The following is a 27,290-nucleotide window of genomic DNA, read 5'->3' as shown; positions in this document are numbered from 1 at the left end:
GAACATACATTGGAATGAGTACTGGTTGGTTATATATTAAAAGGAAAAAAAATAAGGAATTGGTGCACAGAGCCCATTTTTCAATATCAGTTTAAATAATACATCATCCTGAAGATTTCATAGAACCCTTCAATGTGTGATTTTACTATATGGATACATAAACTTTTTAAACTTTTGTTTGTTTGTTTGTTTGTTTGTTTTTTGCATATAGAAAAACCAAATCAATTATAGTCCGATTCCATACAATTTATTTGCAAATATCAGTGCTTTATCAGCCAAAAGTAAGAGGTAATAAGATCTAAAGCACAATTTGGATTTGTCCTAGAAACCAAACTATATTTTCACATCAAATAAAGAGAAAATTGTTGCCTGTGTTAATAAACATCTTATTATATTTAACATTTTAAAAGAACACTGAAAATGGCAAGAACATCGTTTTATTTTACCTTTGAAAGAAACCCATTAACTTTTAAAAGAAAATTAATTTTGAAGATTTAACACATAATTCAACTTAAAAAAAAGAAAAAGATGCTCTTTTAGCTTAAGGTAGACCAGTAATAGGTTCATTTAATCTTGTTTTAGAAAACTACTGTGAACTATTCTTCACATATTTTTAGGGTCTCTAAATTTATCCATGCCTTAAGAATGATATTTTCTTCTTATGAAGTTGGTAAAACCAAATGAGGGAGTGAGCAGACCTTTGGCAAATTAAAATAAAAATCAATTAACTAGTTTAGGCCATTGTTTGGGTTTTTTAAAAACATCATTTTTTTACTATTTTATCTTTGAATAATTAACTTGGATAAATCTTTAGTTTCAGTTACTTGATTTACCAAGGGAAAATTTTAAAATATAGATTTTCTTTAACAACCCTAGATGCTTAGTACAGAGAAGATGATGTTATAGTATGGGAGGATTTAAAAAAAACAAAAGTTTTTCTCTCTTTCTAGATTAAAGAAACAAAAGGCAGATAGTTTTTAATCTAAACATCTATTAGAAAACAAATATATTTAAAGCCATGATTAACAACAAATCCCATTAAGTATTAAACATTTTAGTTATTAAATATGTTCAAATAAGGGTTCCTAACACTTCTGCACTGCAGAAGCACACTGATTATAGAGCTCAGACTGTTATGTTCTCATGTCAGTTTATTTTTAGCATAAACGTATCTATAGTCACATCTAATTAATGTGATAATAGATAAACCATTAGTAACTTACTGTTGATTGATTCCTAAATCTTTCACAAACTATCATTATCTGATTGACATATTCTTAGGGTGAATACTTTTATGAACCCTTGCTTTTACACCAAATACAAAACTGAATTAATCTTCTTTAAAGTTAGTAGTACTAGTAAAGTTATTTAAAACTGAATTCAAAACTGTTTCTGTTTCTATTGGCACAATAAAAATTAACATTTTGTAAGTAAACTGTTTTGTATCAAAAGTTAGAAAATGAAATGGCACATATAGAACAGGTTTTGATGAGAATAAGCAATCATTTATAATGGAGCTTTTTCAGTACATGATGTTTGTAAGCACCCTTTCATGGGTAAAGTTTCCCTTTGTAATTGTTAGAAGTTTCCCTTTCCAATGTGTAGAGAACACAGAGAAATACAGTCTTATTGTATTTTCAAAGATATCCTATAGAAAACATTACAGTTTTAAACTTTTTTTTTTTAAGAAAAAAAGCAAAAAACAAACCCAATATCTTTTTTTTCCCTTGTGTATAGTACACATTCATGAATGTCCATTAGGCACAAGGGAAATTATTTACGCCACACAAGGAACTCTCTAATAGTGAGATTATCAAACATGGTGAAATGACCAATGGGTTCCATTCAGTGAGCAAGAGGAAAACAAATGCAAGAAGATTTGTTTTAATCACTAAACATCGCAGATTTTAATTTTTAAAAACAATGTTTGTAAACTTGCCCACAAAAGCTGGGTAGTATTAGCCAGTAAGGCACTTTGTCAGCAGACGAAGTAGTAAAGGCTGGATGATTGGCAATTTGCTTAACAGGAAACATTCTATACTAAAGACAGCAAAGACTGGAGTGGGTGGTCCTTTTACTTGTTTACTGTCAAACAGGAGTGGGGAAAGCCCTAAAAATTTCACTTTGTTTACCAATTTTCCCTGCAGAAGAAGTCTTTTAGTTGTCATCTTAAAAATATATTAGGAGCTATCAATTTAATAGTGTACCCTTTTTTCAATCTAATATCTAAAAGAATATTAACACAGTAGATGTATTTTCAAAACATCCAAGCCACTCTTATTTAAAAATGAATTACAAAACAAAAGATCATAGTATAAAAATGTTCCATGTTATTAACAATTCCCTTGCAACTTCTGATGGCTTCACATTATTACAATATAAGCTTTGGTATAAAACATGCAAATGCAAGCCAACAAGGTTGTGAATACAGTGTCGCCAAACACAAAGCACTTATGAAACAAGTGTTGCGCAGACAGCAGATTCGGGAAGATAACACGCAGCAGGATGACCAGTTCGTTCTTCTACTGGTTCTTATTTATCGCTCGCTGTCCATCAAAATCTTCATCAGAGATTGACTCACGAAATAGGGTCTTATTTTAGAACCTTCGTTTCGTTCTAAGTCGTCCACTAGGAGGAAGAATGGCACAGAGTTAAGTATCAAAGAAAAACTGTAAGAGAAGTAACATCGCCATCTGCTGCATACTTGTTTTACAGCAATTCACAATATCACTTTTTAAAAAACAGTTAATCAACGTTTTTGTAAACATAGGTATGAAAAAACAATCAGCCCTTGTTATCATGATAGCAAAATATTAGCTCATTCTGTCTACCAGGTCAGATTTTGCCAATATGGAATGTCTGTCAGTTGCACGGTCAAGGAAATAACTTTTACTTTCTTTTTCTCCATTTACTTCCTAAATTACCATATTGGTTCAAGATATTGTTGTTTTGACACCAACAACATAGACAGTACAGTTTTGAAAGATAACATTTGTACAATTTTAGTGAATGGTATTTTCAGATCCCTCAAATGAAAGTTTTGAGAAATATTGCTCTGTTTTTACAGTTATTAGTTTACTTGTTCTGTAAGACAATGGCTTCTAAATTTCTTTTCAAAAACAATGCTCATTTTTACTCTAAGCATTTCAGTTACACAAAGAACTAATAGAGAATATCTTTCTGACTAGGAATAAGCCAATAATACAGTTAAACAGGCAACTGTTTCTTACATGTTGACTTAAATTTATTCAAGTGATTTTCCAACTTTTATGTGTGTTGGGATCAACTAGAGAAGTTCATATATTTGAAGGTCCTTGTTCAAGCACAACATATCATAATCACTTGGATAGGGCAAGGGCATCTATCTGTATTTATAACAAGTTCACTGATAGAGGTTACTGTTTTACTAGCTCTTTGTTGTGGCCCTTGTATTATTGAACAACAAAGTAATAGTAAAAATCTAGAAAGATAAACAATCACTCTTTTTTGCATTATGCTTCAAGAAGAATGAAAATTAGGAGTTTTTTTTTTTTTTTTTTTTGCCAAGAAGTGAGGCCAGGTGACTGTTGACTACAATAAACTCAAGAAAGAAAGCTAAGAACAAGTTGCTGGTCCATAGGATGCATATTTTGAAAATCTTTTCTATTCATTGGCTACATACTATTAAGCTGCCATAATAAGTCTAAATCTAGCTTCCTACACTTCAGTGTAATTAAGTAAGTTAGTTTTATAGTAATTTGTAACACAATAATACATTTATGACTCTCTTCTTGGATATGCAGATCATGTTCCAATCAACATGTCAGGTCAACGTGTTCCATTCAGCCAACACTTAGATAATCCTTATAGGAAAGCTTAGTGTAAAAGCCAAAAGGATGCCAACTGGTTCAGTGATTCTCTTGGGTTACATTTTTACACTGTTAGCTGCATCATATGCATTTGCACAAGGACGGGCAGGCAGGTATGTGAGCATCTGAATCATACTTTGCTCTGTTGTGCAAGACGTAGGCATGGCTTACCAGAAACCGGCTTTTTGCTCTGACCAGCAGCAGTGGAGGGTGACAATAACACTTCTCTTAAGCCCTGGGAAAGAGATTTCCTAACCTGGAGCATGTCCATTGTAAAGGTACCAGATGAGGTACCTAATGGAGGACCAGTATCATATTTCCTTAGGGTAAATACTGAAGTGTCTTATTTATCTTTTCTCTTTCCTCACTGAAGGTTGAGCTAAATTTTAACCTTTTGTAGAACAAAGCCACATAATCCTTATAATCTAGAAATATAGGTATTATCATGACAAGAAAAATCACTTGTCTAAAGCAAATCCATATTAATTTTATACATGGTTGGAGTAGGAAATTCTGGCTGGAGACGAAAGGCCTGAGTTACGTGGCAATTTCAGTTCAGAATATTCTCATGGTTATTGGAGGCTCATATTATTGGAAATGACATTCTAGAACTCAGATTTGACTTCAATATAAATATAATTTCACTAAAACAGAATGGACTGTGAAGGTTCTTCACTACCTTCACCCAGTAATGTTCTGTAGAACTTGTGTGACAATAACATCTAGATGATTGTTACGGACTTGACTCACATACCGAAATATACTTTTTAAGGAACCATTAATACACACTTAATCACAGTTTGGAGAGTTGTCCACCAGCTTGAACAATATAAATAAAAACTATAGCACCATATTTACAAATTTAGTACCTTATGCTGGTTAACTATAAACAATATTTTTATGGCTAACTAATTACACATTTATAGTGCTTTCAAAAGTTGCATGAATATCCTTTACAAATATACACTTATAAAAAGAAAGGCTATCAAAGTGCTGTAATGGAAATAGCACACCATTATAAAAGTTATTAAAACACTTTCTGCTATAGATTTTTAAAAATGATTGACATTAACACTTTGCTCTTCGGCTAGGACCACAGTCTATAAAGCAGACCACTTCACAGAGGTCATTGTCCTCAAGAGTCTGACACTTCAGATGGTGCCAAGTGCTGACTTTTTAGAAAGAGCATGGAAATTTCACATTACCCCAAAGCAACATTTTCAAATTACACTTGGCCTAGTTTACAAAACTTCAACTTAAGTGTGGGTGGCACTGCTGGGAGAGTTTCTACTCTGCCTCTGGGGAGCTGGATGCTTCTTGATCAGAATCCCATGCAGGTTAGGGGATATGAAGTAGGGTTTTTCTGCAGATCCATCATTTCTTTCCAGATCTTCACCTGTGAATGCAGCAGCCAAAGCAGGGCAAAAGCAGCAAGCAGCAGAACAATCATACACATTTTTATAAATTGGAGAATCGAACAGGGAAAAATCAGAGAAATCAGAATTAGTCAAATATAAGAGAGATTAACACAGTTAAGTTGCTGATGCTGGACAAGGCGAGAGGCCCCCACTTCTGCCCAGAAGCATTGGCCCTTCACACTAGTCCTCTCCACTCCCAAAGAAATTTATTCAGATAGTTTCAAAGTTAACAAGGCTATCCATGTCAATGGTTATCTTTAAATACTATGACTGTTCCTTTTAGAAACTTACAAAGTGCCACATTCCTGGGGATGAAGTTGAATAACAAGAACTATATTAATTGTGTGATAAATGTAGAATAATAGTTGGATATCAGAATTTAAAGTCACTTTAATAGTACTTTTAATAGTAGTCCATATACTGATGTTGCAGCTTCTTCAAGCTGAGGCCCAGGGGTGTAAAATAGCTGAATGTGATCTGGGAGGCAGTGAGGAAGAGAGGGCCAGGCTCTGGATGTCTAGACCAACTCTCATCCTACTGAACTATAAAGCTCCCTCCCCTAAGTCCTTGTGGTCTACCTCAGATTACATTTCAAGGCGAATGCCAGGGTTCACTGACTTCTCTCCTATGTGAATTTACCTTCCTCTTCGCTTGCTTAAGCGAATAGGAAAACGATGGCACTGTCACTGACCCACCTACTGGGTGTCGGGGGTGGAGCCTCAGAACTATAATCAGCAGCTAGGAGAAATTTGCATGGGACCAAGTTTCCAGGGAATATATATGATTCACAGCACATATTATCTAGATTCTTTGGGGAACAGCTGGATTATTGACTTAGTAGATTTTTATATTAGAACTCACAGTGACCTTCCTTACACACAAAATGAAAAAGCAAGGAAGGAACATGATAGACAATGCACATTTTTTGTTGTTGTTGTTTTTCTTGTCCTTAACCTTATTTCTATATAATATCACATGTTATATATCTGTATCATTTTTACCCTTGAGGTAGCAAGCCTGGTCTGGATCATGAATAATGATCTACCACTATTATTTTTTCCCAGCATAATGGATATAAAAAGATATATAAAAAACAAAAAGTATCCAACACAACCAGAATTTGGCTGAGGGTATCACTTAAGAAGAAAGTCTCCAGAGTATGATGCTGCCTCTCATAATAACTGGGAGGGAAGAGGAATGCCACCCGGTTTCCCTTGTTCTCTATTATCAGAGACAATAGCCTTTGAAAAAGAAACTGTGTCAACACACACTGTATTGAATAAAACTGACATTACACTCATCTTCAAGAAGTTGGAAATCTGTTAATAAATACAGTTGGAAAATATGTTGTTTTAATTTCCTAAGTTAAAAGTACACTGACAAATTTTAAATCAACATTATTAGCCTAAGCTTTCAAAAACTGAGTACTGGTAGGTTCTAGACATTTCCTAAGATAAATTTTAAGAAATATTTTAAGTTACAAGAATAAAGAAGATCATAGATAGATCTCCAAATAGTGCCTATGATGAGCATCTGAGATGACAGAGCCCCTTCTCTATGATGGCTGAGGCACAGCCTAAGGACCATATGCCTTCTTCCATCCCATGACAAAGCTGGAATTTTCTCATGTTTTCTAAATATGACTTTTCTTTTTTAAAAAATACAAAAAACAGAGATACTAGTAAAGGATTAAACTTTTCTGTTCCATTTACAGCCAGAGGAAAGGCTAAGTGGTACACAAAGATTCTCTGATTTCTTTGTCCAGTTATTTACATTATTTCTTAACATGTTCAGAAAGAAAAAAAAGGTCATTATTTTCTAGGAGATTTTTCTTCACATATTTTACCTTATAATCATTATATCCTCTCATGACCCCAGTGTGAAATTGATGCTGTAGGTTACTCTGTAAAAATACTGATAGTTTTATACACATGGATTGCTCAGTAATGCCCTGTACAAAAATAAGTTTTCTCTGCTCTTTTAAGAGCAACATGTCAGAGACATCATCTCTCCAGGTATATAACTGTATGCCTAATGGATTCTGTTATCTCACTGGCTGACCCTACCTTCTCTAGGTTTGCCACAGAGATGTCACTGAAGGTGAAAGCCAGATCAAAATCCTGATGGGCACCAGGTTTTCTGGGTTATTATTTTACATGAGGTGCTAATATAAAGCATTTGAGGTGCTAATATAAAGCATTTGTTCTGTGTATGTGAATTGCACATGCCACCCAGGGGCTCAGTGGTGAAAGAGGCATTGAAATTCTTAAGGTTCTAAATGGATCCAACCACTTCCCCTATATCCATGTGTTATGCTGTTACATTGTGTGAGTTGACAGTATGGATTTTTGAAACTGTTGCCATCTTGGCTTTAACAAGTGATCTCCTCAAAGAATTCCCAAAAACCAGTGCACAAAATTCAGTTATATCCTCAGTTCTGTTCACAAAGCACATCAGAAGTCCATCACTGTTGTGAATTTGAAAAAAAAAATATTAAGAACTGAAAAAATAATTTCATGCTAGTACCCAGCCATGACCCAAAACATTCATTTTAGTGCTTGGTAAATTGTTCTCTCCACTGTTGAAGTTCTGTTTTATTTCTCTCTCTCTTTAATTTTTATTTTTGTGAGTGTGGGTGATTTTGTATTTTCCCCACAGTTTACTAAGGTATAGTTTCCCCAGCTTTATTGAGGTTTGACTGACAAATAACAAATTGTATATATTTAAGGCATGGAGTGTTCTGATACACATACATATTGTGGTGTGGTTATGGAAATCAAGGTAATTAATATATCCATCATCTCACATAGTTATCTTTTTTGTGTGTGTTTGGTGAGGTTGCTTAAGATTTCTCATAGCCAATTCCAAGTATATAATATAGTTTTGTTAACTATGATGACCATGGTGTACATGAGATTTCCAAACTTGTTATCCTGCAACTGCAATTTTGTTCTCATTGAAAAAAAAATTTCCTTGGGTTCCTCACCCCTTGGTTCCTGCTCTGCATTCTTCTCCTTTCTTGAGTTTGCATTCTTAGATTCTATATATAAATGAGATTAAGCAGTATTTGTTTCTCTGTCTCTGGGTTATTTCCCAGCTGTTAAGGTTTAAAGAGTATATACTAAGCAATGTCTCCTTCCAAATAAATACTGCTTTGTGCTTGTAGCTGGGTAATAACAAACTCACAAATCAGCTAGAAATGTGGGTCCTCACCTTCTCACCTGTCAGTTATCCAGGAAGGGGGGAAATACACATACTGAATACTTACAGAAGCAGAGGAAAATTGTTTCAACACACATTGAATAGACGCTGAAGCACCCCTTAGCAATTAGATAAGATCCAAAAATGACAGTCTGAAATGGATAGAGAAGAGAATCAGCATATCATTGACTTTGTCCAGAACAACAATGCAGGTAAAAATGAAAGTCATGGCAATAAAGCTTTGAAGTAACTCTGTTAGATTTCAAAGTAGAGACCAAAAATATTAATAATGCTTTTGTGTGCTCTGTCCTGAGACTTAAAGAACATGTACTAGATTGCCTATCTGTTTTTTTTCCTGCTGTCCCAATGCCTATTCCAAATATCCCAGTTTTAGGATACAGCATACCAAGTCAGTAAAGCAAAGGGATTAAAAGCACATACTTCCTGGGTTTGAATCACTGCTCAGGGGCTCAACAAGTTAACCTCTCTGGGCCCCTTATATTAAACTGGCAGTAGAGAAGACAAGAATGGGGGCAACAACAGCATTTATTCCATAGGGATGAGTGAGGTAATACATTATAACAGAGACTCCAAACTTCACCCAGGTATCCTCCAGTTGCCTCATCATCTATCCAGATGTTGGGATAATTCAGAATATTTCCTGACCAGGAACTGCTCTGCCCACAGGGAACCACTTCACTGGAGGGCAACACCCCTAGGGGCAGTTCATGGGTGCCAGGTGCCTGGTGAGGTTGATGAAGGCCCAGATCCTTTGCTAGAATTTAATTGTAATTATGTCTGTGGTTTCAGCTATAACTGCAGCAGAGGTCAGCTTTTTCTGTTGCCCTGTCCTACCCTCCTGGCTTTCTTACAAATGTACCTTAGCAGAGAACTAATAAAAACTTTCTAATGAATTTCTTTGTCTCAACAGTTGTTTTCAAGAAACTTAATCTCTAAAGCAGAATGGAGGTTGGCACAAAGTTAGATCGATAATGTTAGCTGTTATTTGACTGCTCTTTTAAAAAAAAAAAAAAATTCCCTATCTCTGATAAATCAGAGTCAACAATACTCAGCTGCTATCAGCTGCTGTGGACTGAATTGTGCTTCCCTCAACCCCAATTCTCATGTTGAAACCCTAATCCCTGATGTGATGGAATTGGAAGATGAGTCTTGTGGGTAATTAGCTCAGAAGACTGGTAACCTTATAGAGGGATTAATGCCCTTATAAGAAGTGACATGAAAGACATCTCTCTCTCTCTCTTCCTCTCTCTCTTTCCCCACCACATAAACCAACAGTAAGGTATCCATCTATGTACTAGGAAGAGGGCCTCCAGAAATGGAATCAAGTAAGAATAAATTTCTATTGTTTAAGTCATCCAGTTTATGGTACCTATAGCAACCTCAGCTGACTAAGACACCAGTTCTTACCAGCAATGGTACCCAGTAGTAATTTAAAGATGTTGGTCCTTGTATAATCGTTGGTATTTTTTGTGTGAAGATCAAGAAGGCCAGGATACCTACGTTTAAAAGGCAGAACACATATATTATGCACTTACAAAAGCGGTAGCTTTTTGCAGCCGAGCATTTTCCTGCCGCAGTCTCTGACTGGGCACAAATCACGAGTCTCCACACAGCTTGTAGATTCAAACAGCAATTCTTTATTCCCGAACTCACACCGGCCGTCTACAAACACGTTCTGGGGGAATCCACGTTCTCTGCCCAAATCCACTACTCTGCCCAAATCCACTACTCTGCCCAAATCCACTCCGCATGGGCTTCTGTCTCCCGAAATACACTGTCTGACTCTAAGAACTCAAGAGGAACTCAGCAGCAGGATACGCCCTATTCTAAAGGGGGAACACCCTAATCTCCTATTATGCTAAACCGCCCTGGTCCTTGAGCAAGGTCACCTTTCAGAAGTCCTTCCACTAGACAGCGTGGGAGTAAGCTGGCAAGGAGATTGTCATACCTACTTGGCTGATGGCTCCCAGCATTTTCCAAAGCATCTTTTCAACTTTTTATTATTTTTTAGTAGTAGTACTTACCTATAAACCCAGAAATTAGAATTTTTCCCAGGAACAATATAAAGTGTGTAACTTCATCTGTAACTGCAACTCTGAGTATCAGAAAAAAAGAAAGTATAACTTTATGTTTAAAATGCACTTGTTACTTGAAATTTATGAGAATAAATAATTCATGAGTTCTTTTTAATGTGTCTTTGCTAAAATTTCATTCAACAATCATTAAATAAAGGAAATAAAAGTAGAATCTAGAGAAAAAATTCTGACTTATTTTTAAATGAAATAAACAGAAGATGGCATTGTAGGCCTGTCGGGTATCATGCAATCCGAGGTGTCAGCCTCTCCTCTCTCTCTCTCTCTCTCTCTCTCTCTCTCCCTGCCCCCTCGTTGAGGTTATAGACACCCTGCATCATGAAGATGCTGTATTTGTATTTGTTCTCCAATTTTGTTCACTCAGTCTCCATCAATTTTGGGAGAGGATATGGTCAGTGATAAGATGACAATGTGGTTCATCTGGGGAATTTCTTAAGCAAAAGAGATAATAAAAATGAACAAAGGGGGGCTGGGGTTGTGACTCAGTGCTAGAGTGCTTGCCTAGCATGTGTGAGGCACTGGGTTCAATCCTCAGCACCACATAAAAATAAATAAATAAAACAAAGATATTGTGTTCACCTACAACTAAATTAAAAAAAAAAAAGAACAAATGCCAGTGTATATAAAAATCTAGGTGGATGATGAAAAACAATTCTAGGATATGAAAAGAAATTAGAGATGTGAGAGAGAAGATTTAAATCTATCAAATTAAAGTAACATTCTTGCCTAACAAGGCTACCAATACTTCAAATAACATATGAAGGATATAAATAACATATGAAGAATATAATGCTCCGGTTCAGCAAACTGTTGCAAGTTTCAACCTGATTACTTACTTTATAATGTTTCTCATCAGCAGATTGAAAGCATCTCTTGTTGATATGCAGAAGTTTTTCCCGTATATTGCAATCTGAGGAAAATAATTGATACTATTCTTGAGTCAGTAGCATACTCTGACACGACCAACAGACAATCCAATGATAGGAAAACAATTAGATATTTTTCTGTCATCCATACTGATGCCCTCCTCCTTCCAACATATGGGTTTGTGGGAGGCATGAGGACTGTGTGTTCCTCAACTCTGCAGAGCCCTCAGGGTCCCTGACATGATAATGTCCTTCACTTGCCCTAGACCCTGAACTCCAGGGGTTAGACTGCCTCCTACAGATGCACGTCTTTTTATCAAGTTTCAGGTAAGGACCACTGTCCTTGGAATGTTTTGGATGGACTAAATATTATAGTCTTTACATCAAAAATTGCTCAAATCCAATGCCTTTCCCTATATTTGATTTGCTAATTAACAGACTCAATAGAATACACTCACTGGAGGTGAATGAACAATTATTTGAATCTCCATGACTATTTGAATCCCTTCTCCAGACCCCTTTGTCACTGTGATAATAAGCAAGTGTCATATGGTAGTAGCTTCTAAAATTTAAGAGGATTAAATTTCTGAATCCCCTCTTAAAAAATATCTTTAGAAGTTGTCATATTCCCATGAGAAATACATAACAAATTCAGTCAAATACTGTCAATACCTACACATTTTAACACAAGATTCACAAAAAATCATGAGTCCCTCCTTTCTTCAAATTATGTAAATCCCATAATCAGAAACATATTTTCTTCTCAGAGTGAGACATCAACAAAGTTCTCCACCTACTCCTTCAAAGACCACAAAATGTTTTTCAATCTAGCACCCTTTTAAGTTCCAGTACTTACACTCTCAAAAAAGATATTGAAGTTAACTATATCCCTAATAGTACTATATAACTAAGATCCTGTCTCAACTACAGAAGCACAGCCCTGCATCTCAGGTTGGATTCACAAACCCTTTTATCAACATGGCGATTAGTTCAACTGCATTATGTAAAAGTGCTTTAAAGGGAGCAGCATAGATCTGGGGTTGGGTTTGTAAGCAGTAGCTTAGTAAATTTTAAAAAAGAAACTTACTTACCATAATATAGGCATTTCTGTTTAAAAACTTTACCATTTTTTCCAAACACCAGAAACAGCATGTCAGGCAGCATTGTAGAAATTTGGCAATGCTGTTTTGGGCTTCTGTGAGAAGGAGATATTTAAATCTATTAATGATTTGTTTCTGAATCCTATGATTCAAAATAAACAATAATATTTAAATAAATAAATAATATGGTAAATAAAAAAATAAAAAATGTTAAAAATGGGCCTTACATTTTTTATTGTGGCAAAATAGACATAAAATTTGTCATTTTAATTATTCTTACATTTACAATTCAGTGGCCTTGAGCACATTTACAATGCTGTGCAACCATCACACAACCCACTTTCAAAACTCTTTATCATCTCAAACAGGAATTCTATAAGCATTCAACAATAACTCCTTGATGCCCACCTCCCACAGCTTCTTGTAACCTCTATTAGACTTTCTGTCCATAAGAATTTGCCTCTTTTGGGTCCCTCATAAGTGGGATCATAAAAATGTGTCATTTTTGTATCTTACATATTTCACTTAACATAATGTCTTCAAGCTTCATCATTTCATTATCTTTTAAGGCTGACTAGTATTCTATTGAATGTATTCAACAAATTTAACTTTTGCCACATCTGTTAAAGGAAATTTGTATCGTTTCCATCTTTTGACTATCTTTTGAAGTCCTCATTTTCAATTTTTGGGAAATATATCTAGAAGAGGAACTTCTGGATGAATTGTAAATTCCATTTTTAACTTTTGAAGGAACTGCCATACTGTTTCCAACAGTGGTTGTTCCATTCTCACCAGTGATATACAAAGGTTCAATTTCTCTACATTCTCATCAACACTTTAATTTTCTGTTTTTGTTGTTGTTTTGATAGCCATTCTAAGGAGTGTGAAAATAATTTAATTGTGGTTTTAACTTTGCATTTTACAAATAGTGATATTGAGCATCTTTTCATGACCCTATTGGCTATGTATGTATCATTTTTGGAGTAATGTCCATTTTAAGCTCTTTGCCCATTTTGAACTATTTTTTCTTTTTTGCTGTTGATTTGTAGTTGCTCTTCATATACTCTGGAGATTAATCCTTTATCTGGCATATTATTTGCAAATATCTTCCATGGTGAGTTGTTGCTTCATTTTCCTATAGTATTTTTTGATGCCCAAATATTTTAAATTCTTTTTATTGATTCATGGTAATTATACATAATAGTGAGATTCATTATGCCACATTCATAGGATTTGATCAATCATTCTCCGGCACCTTCCTTTTCCCTCTCCTTCTTCCCCTCCTGGATCTACCTACACTCTATACTAATCTCCCTTCTATTGTTTTTATTATTATTTTATTTACAGCATTATAATTATATATATTGATATATAAGTGGGATTTATTTATTATGGTATACTTATATATAAACATAGCATAATTTGCTAGATTTTGTAACAAAAAAATTTTTTTTTCCAAATTTTGGTACTTTCTCAGGTCCTTCCTGCCTCCCCGCCCCCCACCCTTTGTACTCGACTATTGCTTGTCCTTAATTTTGAAGTCGTATTTATTTATTTATTTACTTTGCCCATGCTTTTGGTGTGATAGCTAAGAAATCATCACCAAATCCAATGTCATGAAGATTTCTTCCTATGTTTGCTTTCAAGAGTTTTATAGTATTAGCTGTTATGTTTAGCTCTTTGATCCATTTTGAATTAATTTTCATATTTGGTGTATGGTGAGGGTCCAACTTCATACTTTCACATGTGGATATCCAGGTTTTCCAGCACTAGTAGTTGAGAGTCTAATTTTCACAGTAAATGGTTTTATATGTGAGGGTTTATTTCTGAAATCTCTAGTCTATCCCAGGCCTTCATATCTATCCTTATGCTAATTCTACACTGCTTGAATTACTAGAGCTTTGTATTAAGTTTCGAACTAATTTTGAATAGTTGTTCCTTTTCAAGGTTGTTTCAGCTATCTTTTAAGGCAGATTCTAAACACAGTTCCTGTGTTTGAACTCTGTGTATCATATTAAAGGCTCTGTCAGTGATATTCACATTCATATTTTCAATCTAGCCTGACCTGATCCCTAGGCTTGGAACTGCGTACCTGACATCACTATGCTTCACATCAGTGACAAGATTAAAATAGATTTCTTAATCTTGCACTCTTTAATTTGCTTCTCACGTCTTTATAAATAGGACCACACACTTTCCCCCCTCTTTTCTTCACCAGTGCCCCTCCCTTTCCTGGCATTCGATCCTCCGGTGGCAAGTCCTTTTGGGTTGTTCTTCAAAATGTTTTCCAAACGTGACCATTTCCATCTTTACTACCCCAGTCCAAGTTAGTCATCAAGCCTCTCCCTACCCCCTAGCTATTCTTTTCACAACAGTCAGGAAGTCTGAAATAAATTCTGAAATCTTACTTTTAAGTTGGCTGTCCATGTATTCTAGGACCATTTTAAATATTTGAATTAATGAAAGAATTAAAGCTCCAAATGCTAGTGATCCTGTGTGATATCTAGACAAATAAAACAAGAATAAAAGTTTAAAATAAGCTTAAACTCTTAACTATCCGGTTACTATTCAAACAATTTTCACAGGAAAAAGGGATCTGCAGAAGAAAGAGATTTTATTCACATGGAGGGACATCTCCACAGAAGGTTTTAAACCATATACATCTGTCTTGTCCTTCATCTATCAACAGTCTATTCTCAAAAAAATACACAGTTTGACCTGATCAGTGAAGATACAGAGCCAAGTTAATCTTTAATCTTTCATTTTGTGTTCTCTTTTATCTCTTCCCATCTTTAGGAATTTATAGGATTTAGAAGAATATTGGCCTGGGTAGAGATTGTAAAACCATGGCTATGAAAACAGACAAGCCAATGGCTGTCCATAAATATTAAACCCCACTCTTAACCTCATTTTTACTTTGCCACTTGAAGCAACTAGTCAAGACTGAAATATGAGCATACTAAATATAACTGAGGATATGGGTCAAGGAGCTTAACATTGGAACTTACCGTAAAGCGTATCCAAATGCAGTAAAAAGTGGAAATGGTGGAATATCATCGGGTTTTTTCATGGCCCAGTAATAAGCAGCAAAGGCACCAGCAAGGGAACACTGACCCAATGCAATGACAAAGTTTACAAGCCAGATAAAGACAAATAGATTGTATATATGGAAGGTATTGATGTACTGATGGTACAGAGTCTTTCCACCACCATAGAAAGCAAAGTTACAATGAGCTCCCGGGCAAACTCTGGGAATTTCAGTTGTATTAAAACTCTGTACTCAGGAAACAAAACAAAAGAAAACAAAGCACAAGAATAAATTCCACTTCAAAATAACATCTCCCTGCCTTTTTGTCTTTTGTAGTTCCCAAATAGCATGTCTTGTTTTTTTTTTCTATATTAGCTCTATTAGCTATATTTTTTTCTATATTACCATTTTCTATTAGATCACTTTATATAATTCTTTAATGAGCCCTGGAAAGTACTAATTTTCAATCATATGCTCATCACTCTGCAGCTACTATAATTTCACATTTATTAGTGTTTTGTTGGCCATAACAGCCTCTTGAATATATGATAGAACAAGAAAACTCAGGAAAAAAAGTGATAGTGCTTTCTCTCCAGTATGCCTATGGTTTTCAATGCTCTCCCCCTTAAAGCTGACCCACCCTCCCATTCTAAGTAAATAGTTATTGTTGCATTTGTGCATTGAAAACTCCATTTCAAGATGAATACAACTGCAAGATGAAATGCAGTAGAACTCTGTAATGAAGTAAGTACTGAAGAGAGTTTCTTCTACTTACCTCTGGTTCACAGATTTTATTTGAATAGATACATGGCTCATCTGTGGCTGTAACTGTGTACATAGGTATTCCTGATGTAGCCAAAAAACTGAATGGACTCTATTAAGGAAAAAAATTTTTGCTGGGACATTGAAAATAGACAAGAAAATAACACAGATAACTCTAAAATTTATGGGGAGATGAACTTCAATATCTTCTAATATTTTAATAATTCATTATTTATCATACCTAAGTTAATATAACCAGGCCCTCCTGCCCTGAGTGGCTCCTAAAAACAGTGAAATATAAAGTACCTCTCTTTGGTTATATGAGGCCAAAAGAAAACAAGTCTACCACATGATTTTTTAAGGAGAAATTAAATCAATAGACAAAACATTTTAGAGCTTGGAAAAAATATCCAGGTATTTCTTTAGGATGTTCCTTGTTTTCCCAGAGAAAGAAAACACTGAAAATAAATTCCTCTTCCTGAACAGTAAATATGGACCTTTGGATTAAAGAGGTCACTCATCAAAGGATACACTGCAGTCACAACCCAGTAGGAAATGCAGATTAAGAGCAGAAAGAAAGTTAAAACTGGATATAGTAATGTACTAGGAATGCATCCAATGGCTCTGAAATAAAACGAATATTTGAAATTCAATCAGAACTGTAATTTCTCAGTGAAATTTTTGTCTGTTATAAATAGAAATAAGCCTTATACTGAATTAATTCTAAGAACCTGATTCTTTTTTACTGATCATTCTGTTTGATTCTTATTTGGTTTTTATTGTATTTATTACCTTTTTTTTTTTTTAAAGTAAGTTGGGATATTCTTCCAAGAACACTGTTATTGTATCTGGTGTATAATGTATGGCTAGGAAAAACCCTGTAAGAATTTGAATAATGACGTATAATGAGCATGCTTGATTGCTGCCTAAAGTCCCCCAAACTTTCTTCTATGTAGTTATTTGTGTCTGGACCATAAAGTGCTGATACATTATAATCACGAGACCTATTCCTTTGTTCAGATCACTTTTAAAGTTGGAGACCTTGAAGATTTTCTGTTAAACCTTGAAGATCTCCTTCTTAGTTCTTCCCTAATTCAGAAATACCTAGCTGGGTGCAGAGATGAATACCCGTAATCCCAGCAGCTCAGGAGGCTGAGGCAGAAGGACTGTGGGTTCAAAGCCAGCCTCATCAATTTAGCAAGACCTTGTCTCAAAAAAAAAAAAAAAAAAAAAAAAAAAGCATAACAACAACAAAAACCCAAACAGGCTGGGGGTGTGGGTCAGTAGGTAAGTGCCCCTGGGTTCAATTCCTGGAACCAAAAAAAAAAAACAAAAAACCAAAAACCGTAATAATAACAACAAAAAAACCCCTTCTGTTATATTCAAACAAATTTATTTGCAAACATTGAGTGTTCCATTTTCCTGACAAAGTGTTAGGAAATTCTGCATTTTCTAACTATTTGCAACTTATTTCCAGGAAGAAATGTTCATGATCAATTACCACCATTTTTTGCCATAGCAACCCTTCAAGTAACTCCATATCCATTTTTTTTCTCCTGGATAATCATTTCTTTGATTTCCTCATAGGAAATCAAAGAACCATATAGGTGCACACCTATATGGTTTGTAAAATGTTCATCATTCTAGTTGTGATGTTTCTATCTACTACTTACAAATGACCATTTTAGTATATGACAGAATACAATTTGATGTGTTATTTAAAAATACGATGGGAATCTTATTGCTGCAGATGCTTTGACCTGTCTCAGTTCTTTGGCATTTGTTACCTCTCCTTCACTATTTAAGCTATGTTGTTCTCTCTTTTCTTGATACACTGATTTCAAGTGAATTACTGTGTATCCTTAATTTTACTTTGAATTTGCATATGCATTCATTCCAGTCTTTATTTTCCCTTGAGCAAGCTATCAACTTGTTACAGTAGTATTAGCCCTTCAATACACACACACACACACACACACACACACACACACTTAGGGTCATAACAAGTGGGGCATGTTACCGTGAACTGCACAGTAACATACTATTTAAGAAATAAACCCAGCAAATCAGTGGTGTTCAGTGGATAATGGTAGGGCAACAGTTATTGTGGGAAAAAGAGAGAGAGTTTAACAAACTGCTTGTTGACTATTTAAACCACTGGTTTCAGGTGGCACTATTATTATTATAATAATGTGGCAGTTTGGTTACAATAGTCCTTAAAGATGATTAAAAATAATTTTGGTTCTTGGTCCTTAACAACTTAGTTTCCATCGTCCTAAGTAAAGAGTGTGCTATTGGCTTTATAGGAATGTTCTCCTTGTTTCTTCCATGCATTATTCAAAAGTTTAGAGTAAATATTATCCTCAAGTGACCTTTTGGAATAGTTTATAAACTATAGGTGTTATTGCCTCCCAGCATGAATTTTATGAAAGACTTAGTGTTTATTTTATAATATTTCAAAATAAAAATGGCTCTGTGTTCTTGAATCATGAGCCTTACAGAATGAGTAGTCTGGTGCTGCTAGAATTGTTCCATTAGAAAATGTTGTCAATCATATATAAATGATAATAGCATATAATTGAATTATAGAATGATGGTGATTTAAGTTCTATAAAACATCTCAACTATTAATATATGACACAGTATGGATATAATATAACCTGTAATATAACTCTTATATAGAACTTTGTTGCTCACTTTAACCTTTTATTCTTCTAATATACACTTGGTGCTCAAAAAATATTGATACATGGACTAGACAGATTGTATATATTTACCCTGTAATAACTGAGGATTTTTTAGCTGGGTGTGGTGGTGCACACCTATAATCCCAGCTACTAGGAAAACTGAACCAGGAGGATCTTGAGTTTGAGATCAGCCTTGGCAATTTAGAGAAACCCTCACTCAAAATTAAAAAAAAAAATAACAATGAGCTAGGGGTGTGACTCAGTGGTAAGTGCCCCTCCAGTCAATCTTCAGTACCACAAAAAAAAAAAAAAAATAAAAAGTAAAAAACAAAAAGGGATTGTTAGTGGTGAATTATCTAGTAAGTGGCAGAGTCTGAACTTAAATGAGTCTTCCTGGATGGAAAATAGTTTTCTTTAAGGAGTCTTCTTAGTGGGAAAACTGTGTGGGGAGTGCAACTAGCAGTGGCTGACTTCACTGGCTGACTGAGTTTCTATAGTAAGAGCCTTACTTGCTCCCTTCCTTCAGCAGAACAATGGCAACACGGATTCGTCTTCTGAAGGCGATCAGCATGATGATGACAATCACTTCAACTATGATGAGTATTATCACTTAGAACAGGGGAAAGAAAAAATCAATACAAAAACAAACTTCCTCCACAAAAGTTAGACCTGTGCTTTAAGATTATTTCTGTCATTTCTGACACTTTATGATTTAAACAGTGCTGCCTTTCCAAAATACCAACCTTCTGAGTCAGTTTTAACACCTGCATGATATACTAAGAAATCCAGACTAACACCTTTAGCTAGAGTTTAAACATATCAATTGAAAAGGTTTCATTTTATCCATGAAAACATTTCACACCTCTTGTAGAAATTGAGAAATAGGCACTTAAGGAAAAAGGGTTTCCTTCCATGGTAAGAAACTATGACAGAAGAACTTTTTAGGCTGTTCACCTTGCTCCAATGTCTCTCAACTATCCTTGCTGTCAGCGCAGTCTCTTGGCTACCACATTTTTATTTTGTGACTCCACCCACCAGAGCCACCACTATTGATGGAACTGGAGTGTAAATACAAGCAAATTTGGCCAATAAACATCTCAGAATCAAAACTAAGGGAATTTAGTTTAGTCCCGAAGTTTATAAACCTCTTGAACTGAGGGTAATACAAATTTAGTGAACTGTGTCAAATCTATCTTTATGTGAAGAAAGTGAATCATCAAAGAAAGAATAACACGTATGTGTGTAAAGAAAAAGAATAAAGAGAGGGACATTTGAGTTCTTTGGGACTTTTTATTTTCTTGATGCGATTAAATTTGAACATCCAGCTCCTTTTTTGAGTTTGATGAGCTACTTCTATATTTTTATAATAAATAGCCCCCTCCTCCACCCCTAGAGCTTGTTTCAGTTTTTTTCTCTTTAGCTAGCTAAATTAGGTTTTTTAAGACTTAATTCTACATAATCTCAATTATCACGTCCTCAATTCTGAGATGAATATTTAGCAACAAAATTTTAGGGAAAGTAATAATTTTAATATGCATTCTGATTTCAGAAATGTTAAAAGTAGAAAGGTATGGATCATAAAATCAAGAAAATATAGTACTACTAATAATAGACCCAAAAAGTATAAAAGAAACTTTATAGAAACTTAAAATCCCACCCAGGAAGGAATCCCTACTATAATCTCCTTGCTAGGTGTTATTCATGCTTGAGCACATTCAGTGATGGACAGCTCATTATTCCTTCTATTATGATAACACATTCTGATATCATATCACACATCAGTTAAGATCTCCAAGTAAGTAAAAATGAGTTAACTTGGAGCTGCAGGAGGAGCTTATGTAAGTATCATCTTGCTTCAACATCTTCGTTTAGTGAAGCTATGTATTTATACTTTCATGCACATTTTATTCTCTTAAAACACTAATTTCATTCTTAAATTGTGGAATATAGCTACTTTATGCTAAAACTGTTATCTTCTGATAAACCTAAGGAAATGACATATTGAAATTGCATTAAAGAGCATTGTATATTAAACTTATAATAAGAAAGTGAAATATCAAAATGGTTACCTTAGAGAAATTTAAATGTCTTTTGAATTTATGTACTATGTTGCCCTCTTATATCTGAATAAGAGTAAGTAATATAAACATATTTGATATGCTATAGAACTGATATTATAACTCTGTAATTTAACAGAGGAGAAGATTAGAACCTGGGGCATAAGAAAGCTACCCAGGGTCATGAACTTAATAGCAGAGAGGAATAGAACTATCTTCCAACATGATCAAGGACTCATAAAATTATAATTTTTTATTTGTAAATGCTTATTTTTAGTGTTTTTCTTGATAATTTCACATGTATGCTTTTTTCTCTGGTACTTAGAATTTTGCCAAACACAGAGAAAGTAATCAATTAATATCTGATCAATTATGAAGCCACAGGCTCATTTAAAAAGAGATTCATATTGTTAGACTTGCAAATTTAAGAAAAAGAAAAGCTCTGTATTTTCCTAAAAATATCGCTCTTAATTTTTCCAAATTTGCGACTGAGACCCATCGAAGAGAAGAACTAAAGGTTTCAATACATAACGAGCAAAATATGTTCCCTTTAGAAAGGACAGATAACAGTAAGGAGGGGGGGATCAATGAGAAGCTATGGAATCACTCAAATTCCAGATAAGGAATGAGGATGCAGTTCATAAGTTGCATGATTTTCGTAGTTAAAAATAAAACCTGTAAATGAAGCTCTTCTTCTGCAACATATTTGAAAAACATGTAAGTGAAGGGAAATAGTCTTCATGAGAGTTAGAAATGGGAAGTCGACAAGTAAGAATTTGACATTTTGATAAAATCCTGTCTAAGAAAAATTGAATTTGGAAGACAAAAAGAACCTGGTGGGGACTGGTGTGCTACAGAGCTAGGTCATCAAGGTTGGCATCCTCATGAAGAGACCATCTCCCAAGCCCATCTGAACCCCTTTGCTTCCAAAGCTTTTCTTTGATAATCTTGCTGCCCTTTGCTTTGACACCAGGAGTTCTAGATGAGATGTGTCTGTATTCTGGTTGCAGGGAGAGTAGCCTAATGGTATAAACAAATGAAATTTTGGTGATGTGATTTGAACCTGTGTGAATATACCGTGTATACAACCAGAGATATGAAAAATTGTATTCTATATGTGTAATAACAATTGTAATGCATTCTGCTGTCATATGTAAATAAAAAAGGCTAAATATTCTTAAATAAAGAGACAAAATCAAACTTTCAAATTTGGGGGAAAGGGACCTATGCCTGGAATCATGGTGTGTCACTGTATGTTTCCCCTTCTGAGGTTCTTTCTGGACTCCTTATCAGACCTCCCTGAACATGGTAAAGAGCAAAATGAGCAATATAAAAAGGAAATTTTTTTGGAGCAACATCTAATTAGAGATAATTAAAATCTTGATTAAAGAACATGAATCTCTGAAGTGCAAGGAATATTATAATAAAACCATTCTATGAATATAAGACTAAAGTCATCTTGGAAATTTTGCTTTGAAAATTAATATTACCCTTAACTAATTCAATAATCTGAACAAACATTTTAAAATGTACATTTGTTTTCAGTTATTTATTGCTCAAATTCCTACAATAGTTCAAATGTCTTGTTATGAGAAACAGTTTCTTATTTTTTCTTTTTTCTTAAACAAGTTTGAAAGATCAACCTTTTATTTCTTTATGAAATCTTTCTTAGATATCAGGTTACTGTCCATAAACACCCAAAACCCAGCCATTTTAAGTTGAAGGCAAATGACTTGAGATCCTTGTAAAGTAATATTTTCTTAGATCATACAATAAATTCTCCTCAATGACTTTTCCATTTGCTATAGCTTGCAGACATTTACCTGTAATTCCATCAGTGGGAAATGTATTTAACAGTTTACACCAACCCACGCTTTCCTTACATGAAGAGATATCTTTTCATTATTATGATAACAAAATTAGTTTTTAAAATCCACTCACAAAATGAGAACCATGTCTGTTTCAATTTAAAGTACATGCTTATGTTTGTCTCAATCCCGATGTCATATATAGTCAGTGTAGAATTTGGATGGTGCTGAAGATTGTTGTATTCCTGGTAACAGTACCATATTCCTTGAAAAGAAAGAAAAACATATTAATGTAAAATGTTATTTTCTGAATTAGAAGCCGTATGCTTATCACACATAACTACGTGAAACTAGTCAGTATGGTCATTTCTACAAAGGTAAGATTCATATTTACATGGTAAATATTTTATTTGGATCTAAAAGTCTAAATTGCTTCTGTATTTCACAGGTTTTCAGTATTTATGTGGATAACTCTGACTTTAAATGTATTTTTGGTTACTAACAACCTTAATATCTATCAATAGGAACTGGTTATGGCATTTTTGTTCAGTAAGGAAATGTGCTGAAATCTCTCTGGGAGAGAGATTCAACCCAATTCAACACTCAGTACCAATTTATTATTTATTAACTTATTTATCCTTATAAATTAGGAATTTCAATTTTTTTATACTGGAGATTGAACCCAGGGGTGCTTAACCACTGAGTCATATCCCAGCCTTGAAGCTATCTTAAGAAAAGAATAAAAGTTTAGAATTGATATGATTTTAATTAATTTAATTCTTTTTCTCCTTAATAAGGTATTTTATTTAAAAGTATCATCTGATACCATTATAGTTTCTAAAGCTTTCTTCTGTTTAATGATTGCTAGTATTTTTTTAACCCATCTTTACACTTTCAAATATTGTACTTTCTTTTGTGTAACTTTGTAAATAACATAGAGTTCCATCTTGTATATCTGTCTTTTCCTCATATTTTTATTGGTGCATTATAATTATACACAATGGTGGCATTTATCTTTACATATTCATACATGCACACAGTATAACAATTTGGCCAATATGATTCCCAGGTGTTTCCACTTTCTTTCTCTTCCTTCCATTGCCTGATTGCTTTCCTCTACTGATTTCCTTTCAATTTTCATGAGATTCTCCTGCCTACCTTTCTTTTCCTTTTCCCTTACTTCCACACATAAGAGAAAATATATGACCCTTGTCTTTCTGAACTTGGCTTATTTTGCTTAACATAATGTTCTCAAGTTCTATCCATCTTCCTGCAAAGGCTGAAACTCTATTGTGGCTATATACCACATTTTCTTTATCTAATCAACCGCTGATGGACATCTAGCCTGGTTCCATAATTTGGCTACTGTGAACTGTGCTGCTATAAACATGGGTATGCATGCTATAGTATACTAACTTTAATTCTTTAGGGTAAATACTGAGGAGTACTTATCCTTAGATAGAGTTAAGTTACATGGAGGTTCCATTCCTAGTCTTTTCAAGAACCTCCATACTGATTTCTGTGGTGGTACTAATTCACAATCCTACCAATAGTATAAAAGTTTTTCTTTTTCTCTCCAGCCTCTCCAGCATCTGTTATTGTTTGTATTCTTGTTGGCTGCCATTCTGACTGGAGTGAGATGAAATCTCAGTGTAGTTTTTTTTTTTTTTTTAAATAGATAGATAGATAGAGAGAGAGAGAGAGAGAGAGAATTTTTTTAATATTTATTTTTTAGTTTTCGGTGGACACAACATCTTTGTATGTGGTGCTGAGGATCGAACCCGGGCCGCACGCATGCCAGGCGAGCGCGCTACCGCTTGAGCTACATCCCCAGCCCTCAGTGTAGTTTTGACTTGCATTTCTCTAATTGCTAACGATGTTGAACACTTTTTCATTTATTTGTTGTCCACCCTCTGGTGGAGGTTTGGATTTACTCAATATAGGATCATATCATAAGCAATGACCTCTCATTTGACTTTTCCTTTTCCTAGTCATATCCCTTTGATTTCCTTTCCTTGCCTGATCACTCTGATTAATGTTTCAAGGACTATGTTGAATAGGAGTGGTGAGAGTGCACAGTCTTGTCTTTTTCCTGATTTTAAAGGAAATGCTTTTCGTTTTTCTCTATTTAGTATGATTTTGGCTTTGGGTTTGTCATGAATAGCCTTTACTATATTTAGGTAAGTTTCTTCAATCCCTGGCTTCTCCATTTTTTTTGTAACATGAATGGCTGTTGAATTTTATCAAAGGTCTTTTCTACATCTATTGAAATGATCATATAATTTTTGTCCTTCATTTTATTTAAGTAGTGAATTACATCTATTGATTTGGATACATTGAATGAAACTTGCATCCCTGGAATGAAACCCATTTGATCATGCAGTATTATCTTCTTGATGTTTTTGAATAGTTTATTAACATCTTATTGAGAATTTTTTTATCCATGTTCATTAGGGATATTGGTCTACAGTTTTCTTTCCTTGAGGTGTCTTTGTCTGGTTTTGGTATCAGGTTTATACTGGTTTTATAAAATGTATTTGGGTATATTTCCCCCCTTTTCAATTTCATGGAATGATTTAAGAAAGACTGGTATTAGTGCTTTTAGTTCTTCTGTAAAGGTCTGGTAGAACTCAGCTGAGAATCCAATAGATCCTGGGCTTTTTTTTTTTTTTTTTTTTGAAAGACTTTCAATTTCAATATTTCTATTTTGTAACTTGATATTGCTGTTTAGGTTTCCTATATCTTCTAAATTCAATTTGGGCAGGTCATATGTTTCTAGAATTTTGTCAACGTCTTCCAGATTTTCTAGTTTATTGGACTATGAATTTTCAAAATAGATTCTGATAATCCTCTGGATTTCAGAAGGGTCTGTGTGATATTTCCTTTTTCATCTTGTTGATATGAGTCTTCTTTTTCTCTTTGTTAGTTTGGCTAAAGATTTGTCAATCTAATTTACCTTTTCAAATACAAAGATCTTTGTTGCATTGATCCTGTGTATTGTTTTCTTATTCTCAATTTCACTGATTTTGGCTCTGATCTTAATTATTTTTGGGTTTTTACTCAATAAACACTTCCTGGTTATTGCTCAATATTTTAGTTCTGTACATTTTAAATTGGACATTACTATTATCTTAAATAGGCAAGGTCTTTGCTGCTTTACCTATATGTTTATCAATTTATTTTCTTTGCTCACTATCCTTTCTTGTATCTCATATCTTTTTGTGGATTCATTTTTCTTCTTCCACTCACTTTTTAAAAATCAAAACTGTATTTCAATCCATCAGGAAAAAGCTTGGTTAACCATTAAGACTACCTCCATTGCTAGCATCTTGGTCTGAGCTTCCCACATAGTACATGGATTGCTGCAAATGCTACCTTACTGGTCTCACTGATCTACTTTTGTCTCACTGTAGTCTATACTGAACCCAAAAGTAGATTTTTTAAAAAGTTAGGATCTCTGGACTTCAAGTACTCTTCCCTCAATAACATTTCTGCCTTACAATAACAACAGTGACAACAAGAAAAGATAGTCTTTACCGAACAAATTTGCTATATGCTACCAGATTTTTAAGTACTGTATATATATATATTATTGTATTTTATGTTCACAGTTATTTCTTATATTGTTGAAGAAACTATGAATTAGAGAGACTATGTACTAGCAGAGGATCACACTGTTAATATGACATGCATCTGGGGTTTCTGGTTTCTTTCTTCTTCTTTTTTTTCCCCAAACTCTAAATTCATGTTCATGATCCCAAAGTTATGGAGACTCTCCTGTGTTTCCCTTAATTTCTTCTCAGTGAGAATTGTTCCCTTGCTGCACATGGGCCCTCAAACACAAGTTGTCTGCTTTTTTCCCCCCCTTGCTTGTATGACACATCCACATTGTTTTATGGCCTTGTAAACTGGCTGTTCAGTAGGAAATGGTTGCCCATTATATGTAGAAATCCAGTAGCAGAGGTCAGCTGCATTCAGTCTTATTTACTTATAATTTCCAATCTAATTGGACATTTCCTCACCATAAGTAGCTTTAAGCTTAATTGCTACATGATTATTTGCTGTGTAAGCACTATCTAAGGAATCAGTAGAGAATTGAAATTGATTGCTTCATTGGCACTTTGTATATATTGACTGCCTTTCTCTCTTTTTCCCTTGTCAAAGTTGTAGCATAGCCTATCTCAGATTTCTTTTGCTGCTTAAGAAAAGTCAGTGAAGTCAATAGCACAGGCTTTATTGCTCTTTCATTCTTGGTGACAATAACAGAATGCTTGAATCACATGCCTAGATTCTTCTCCAGCAAAGAGCAGGGGTTATTTAGAGCTCCAAGTATCAACAACAACAACAAAAAAACCCAAGACTTTTAAATAGAAGTTACAAAGACAATATAAAGGTTAATAA

The 27,290-nt window shown here is 34.4% G+C and overlaps 1 protein-coding gene across 1 annotated transcript in view; it reads right to left on the bottom strand.

Moving 5' to 3' along the window:
- Positions 1 to 2,536: 2,536 nt before the first annotated feature.
- Slc44a5 (solute carrier family 44 member 5) overlaps positions 2,537 to 27,290 on the bottom strand; it is a 105,951-nt gene continuing 81,197 nt past the window's right edge. The window contains exons 9-20 of the mRNA XM_076862575.1: positions 23,023 to 23,154; positions 19,534 to 19,633; positions 16,869 to 16,961; positions 16,351 to 16,438; positions 15,556 to 15,821; positions 14,956 to 15,050; positions 12,539 to 12,642; positions 11,418 to 11,491; positions 10,513 to 10,583; positions 9,896 to 9,984; positions 8,535 to 8,619; positions 2,537 to 2,628 (exon numbers count right to left, since the gene is read on the bottom strand). Of these exons, the coding sequence (XP_076718690.1) occupies positions 2,537 to 2,628; positions 8,535 to 8,619; positions 9,896 to 9,984; positions 10,513 to 10,583; positions 11,418 to 11,491; positions 12,539 to 12,642; positions 14,956 to 15,050; positions 15,556 to 15,821; positions 16,351 to 16,438; positions 16,869 to 16,961; positions 19,534 to 19,633; positions 23,023 to 23,154 (1,289 nt within the window). The remainder of the gene's footprint in view (positions 2,629 to 8,534; positions 8,620 to 9,895; positions 9,985 to 10,512; positions 10,584 to 11,417; positions 11,492 to 12,538; positions 12,643 to 14,955; positions 15,051 to 15,555; positions 15,822 to 16,350; positions 16,439 to 16,868; positions 16,962 to 19,533; positions 19,634 to 23,022; positions 23,155 to 27,290) is intronic.

Source organism: Callospermophilus lateralis, chromosome 7, assembly GCF_048772815.1.
Source record: "Callospermophilus lateralis isolate mCalLat2 chromosome 7, mCalLat2.hap1, whole genome shotgun sequence".
Classification (NCBI taxonomy): domain Eukaryota; kingdom Metazoa; phylum Chordata; class Mammalia; order Rodentia; family Sciuridae; genus Callospermophilus; species Callospermophilus lateralis.
This window is presented reverse-complemented; position numbering and strand designations above follow the sequence as displayed.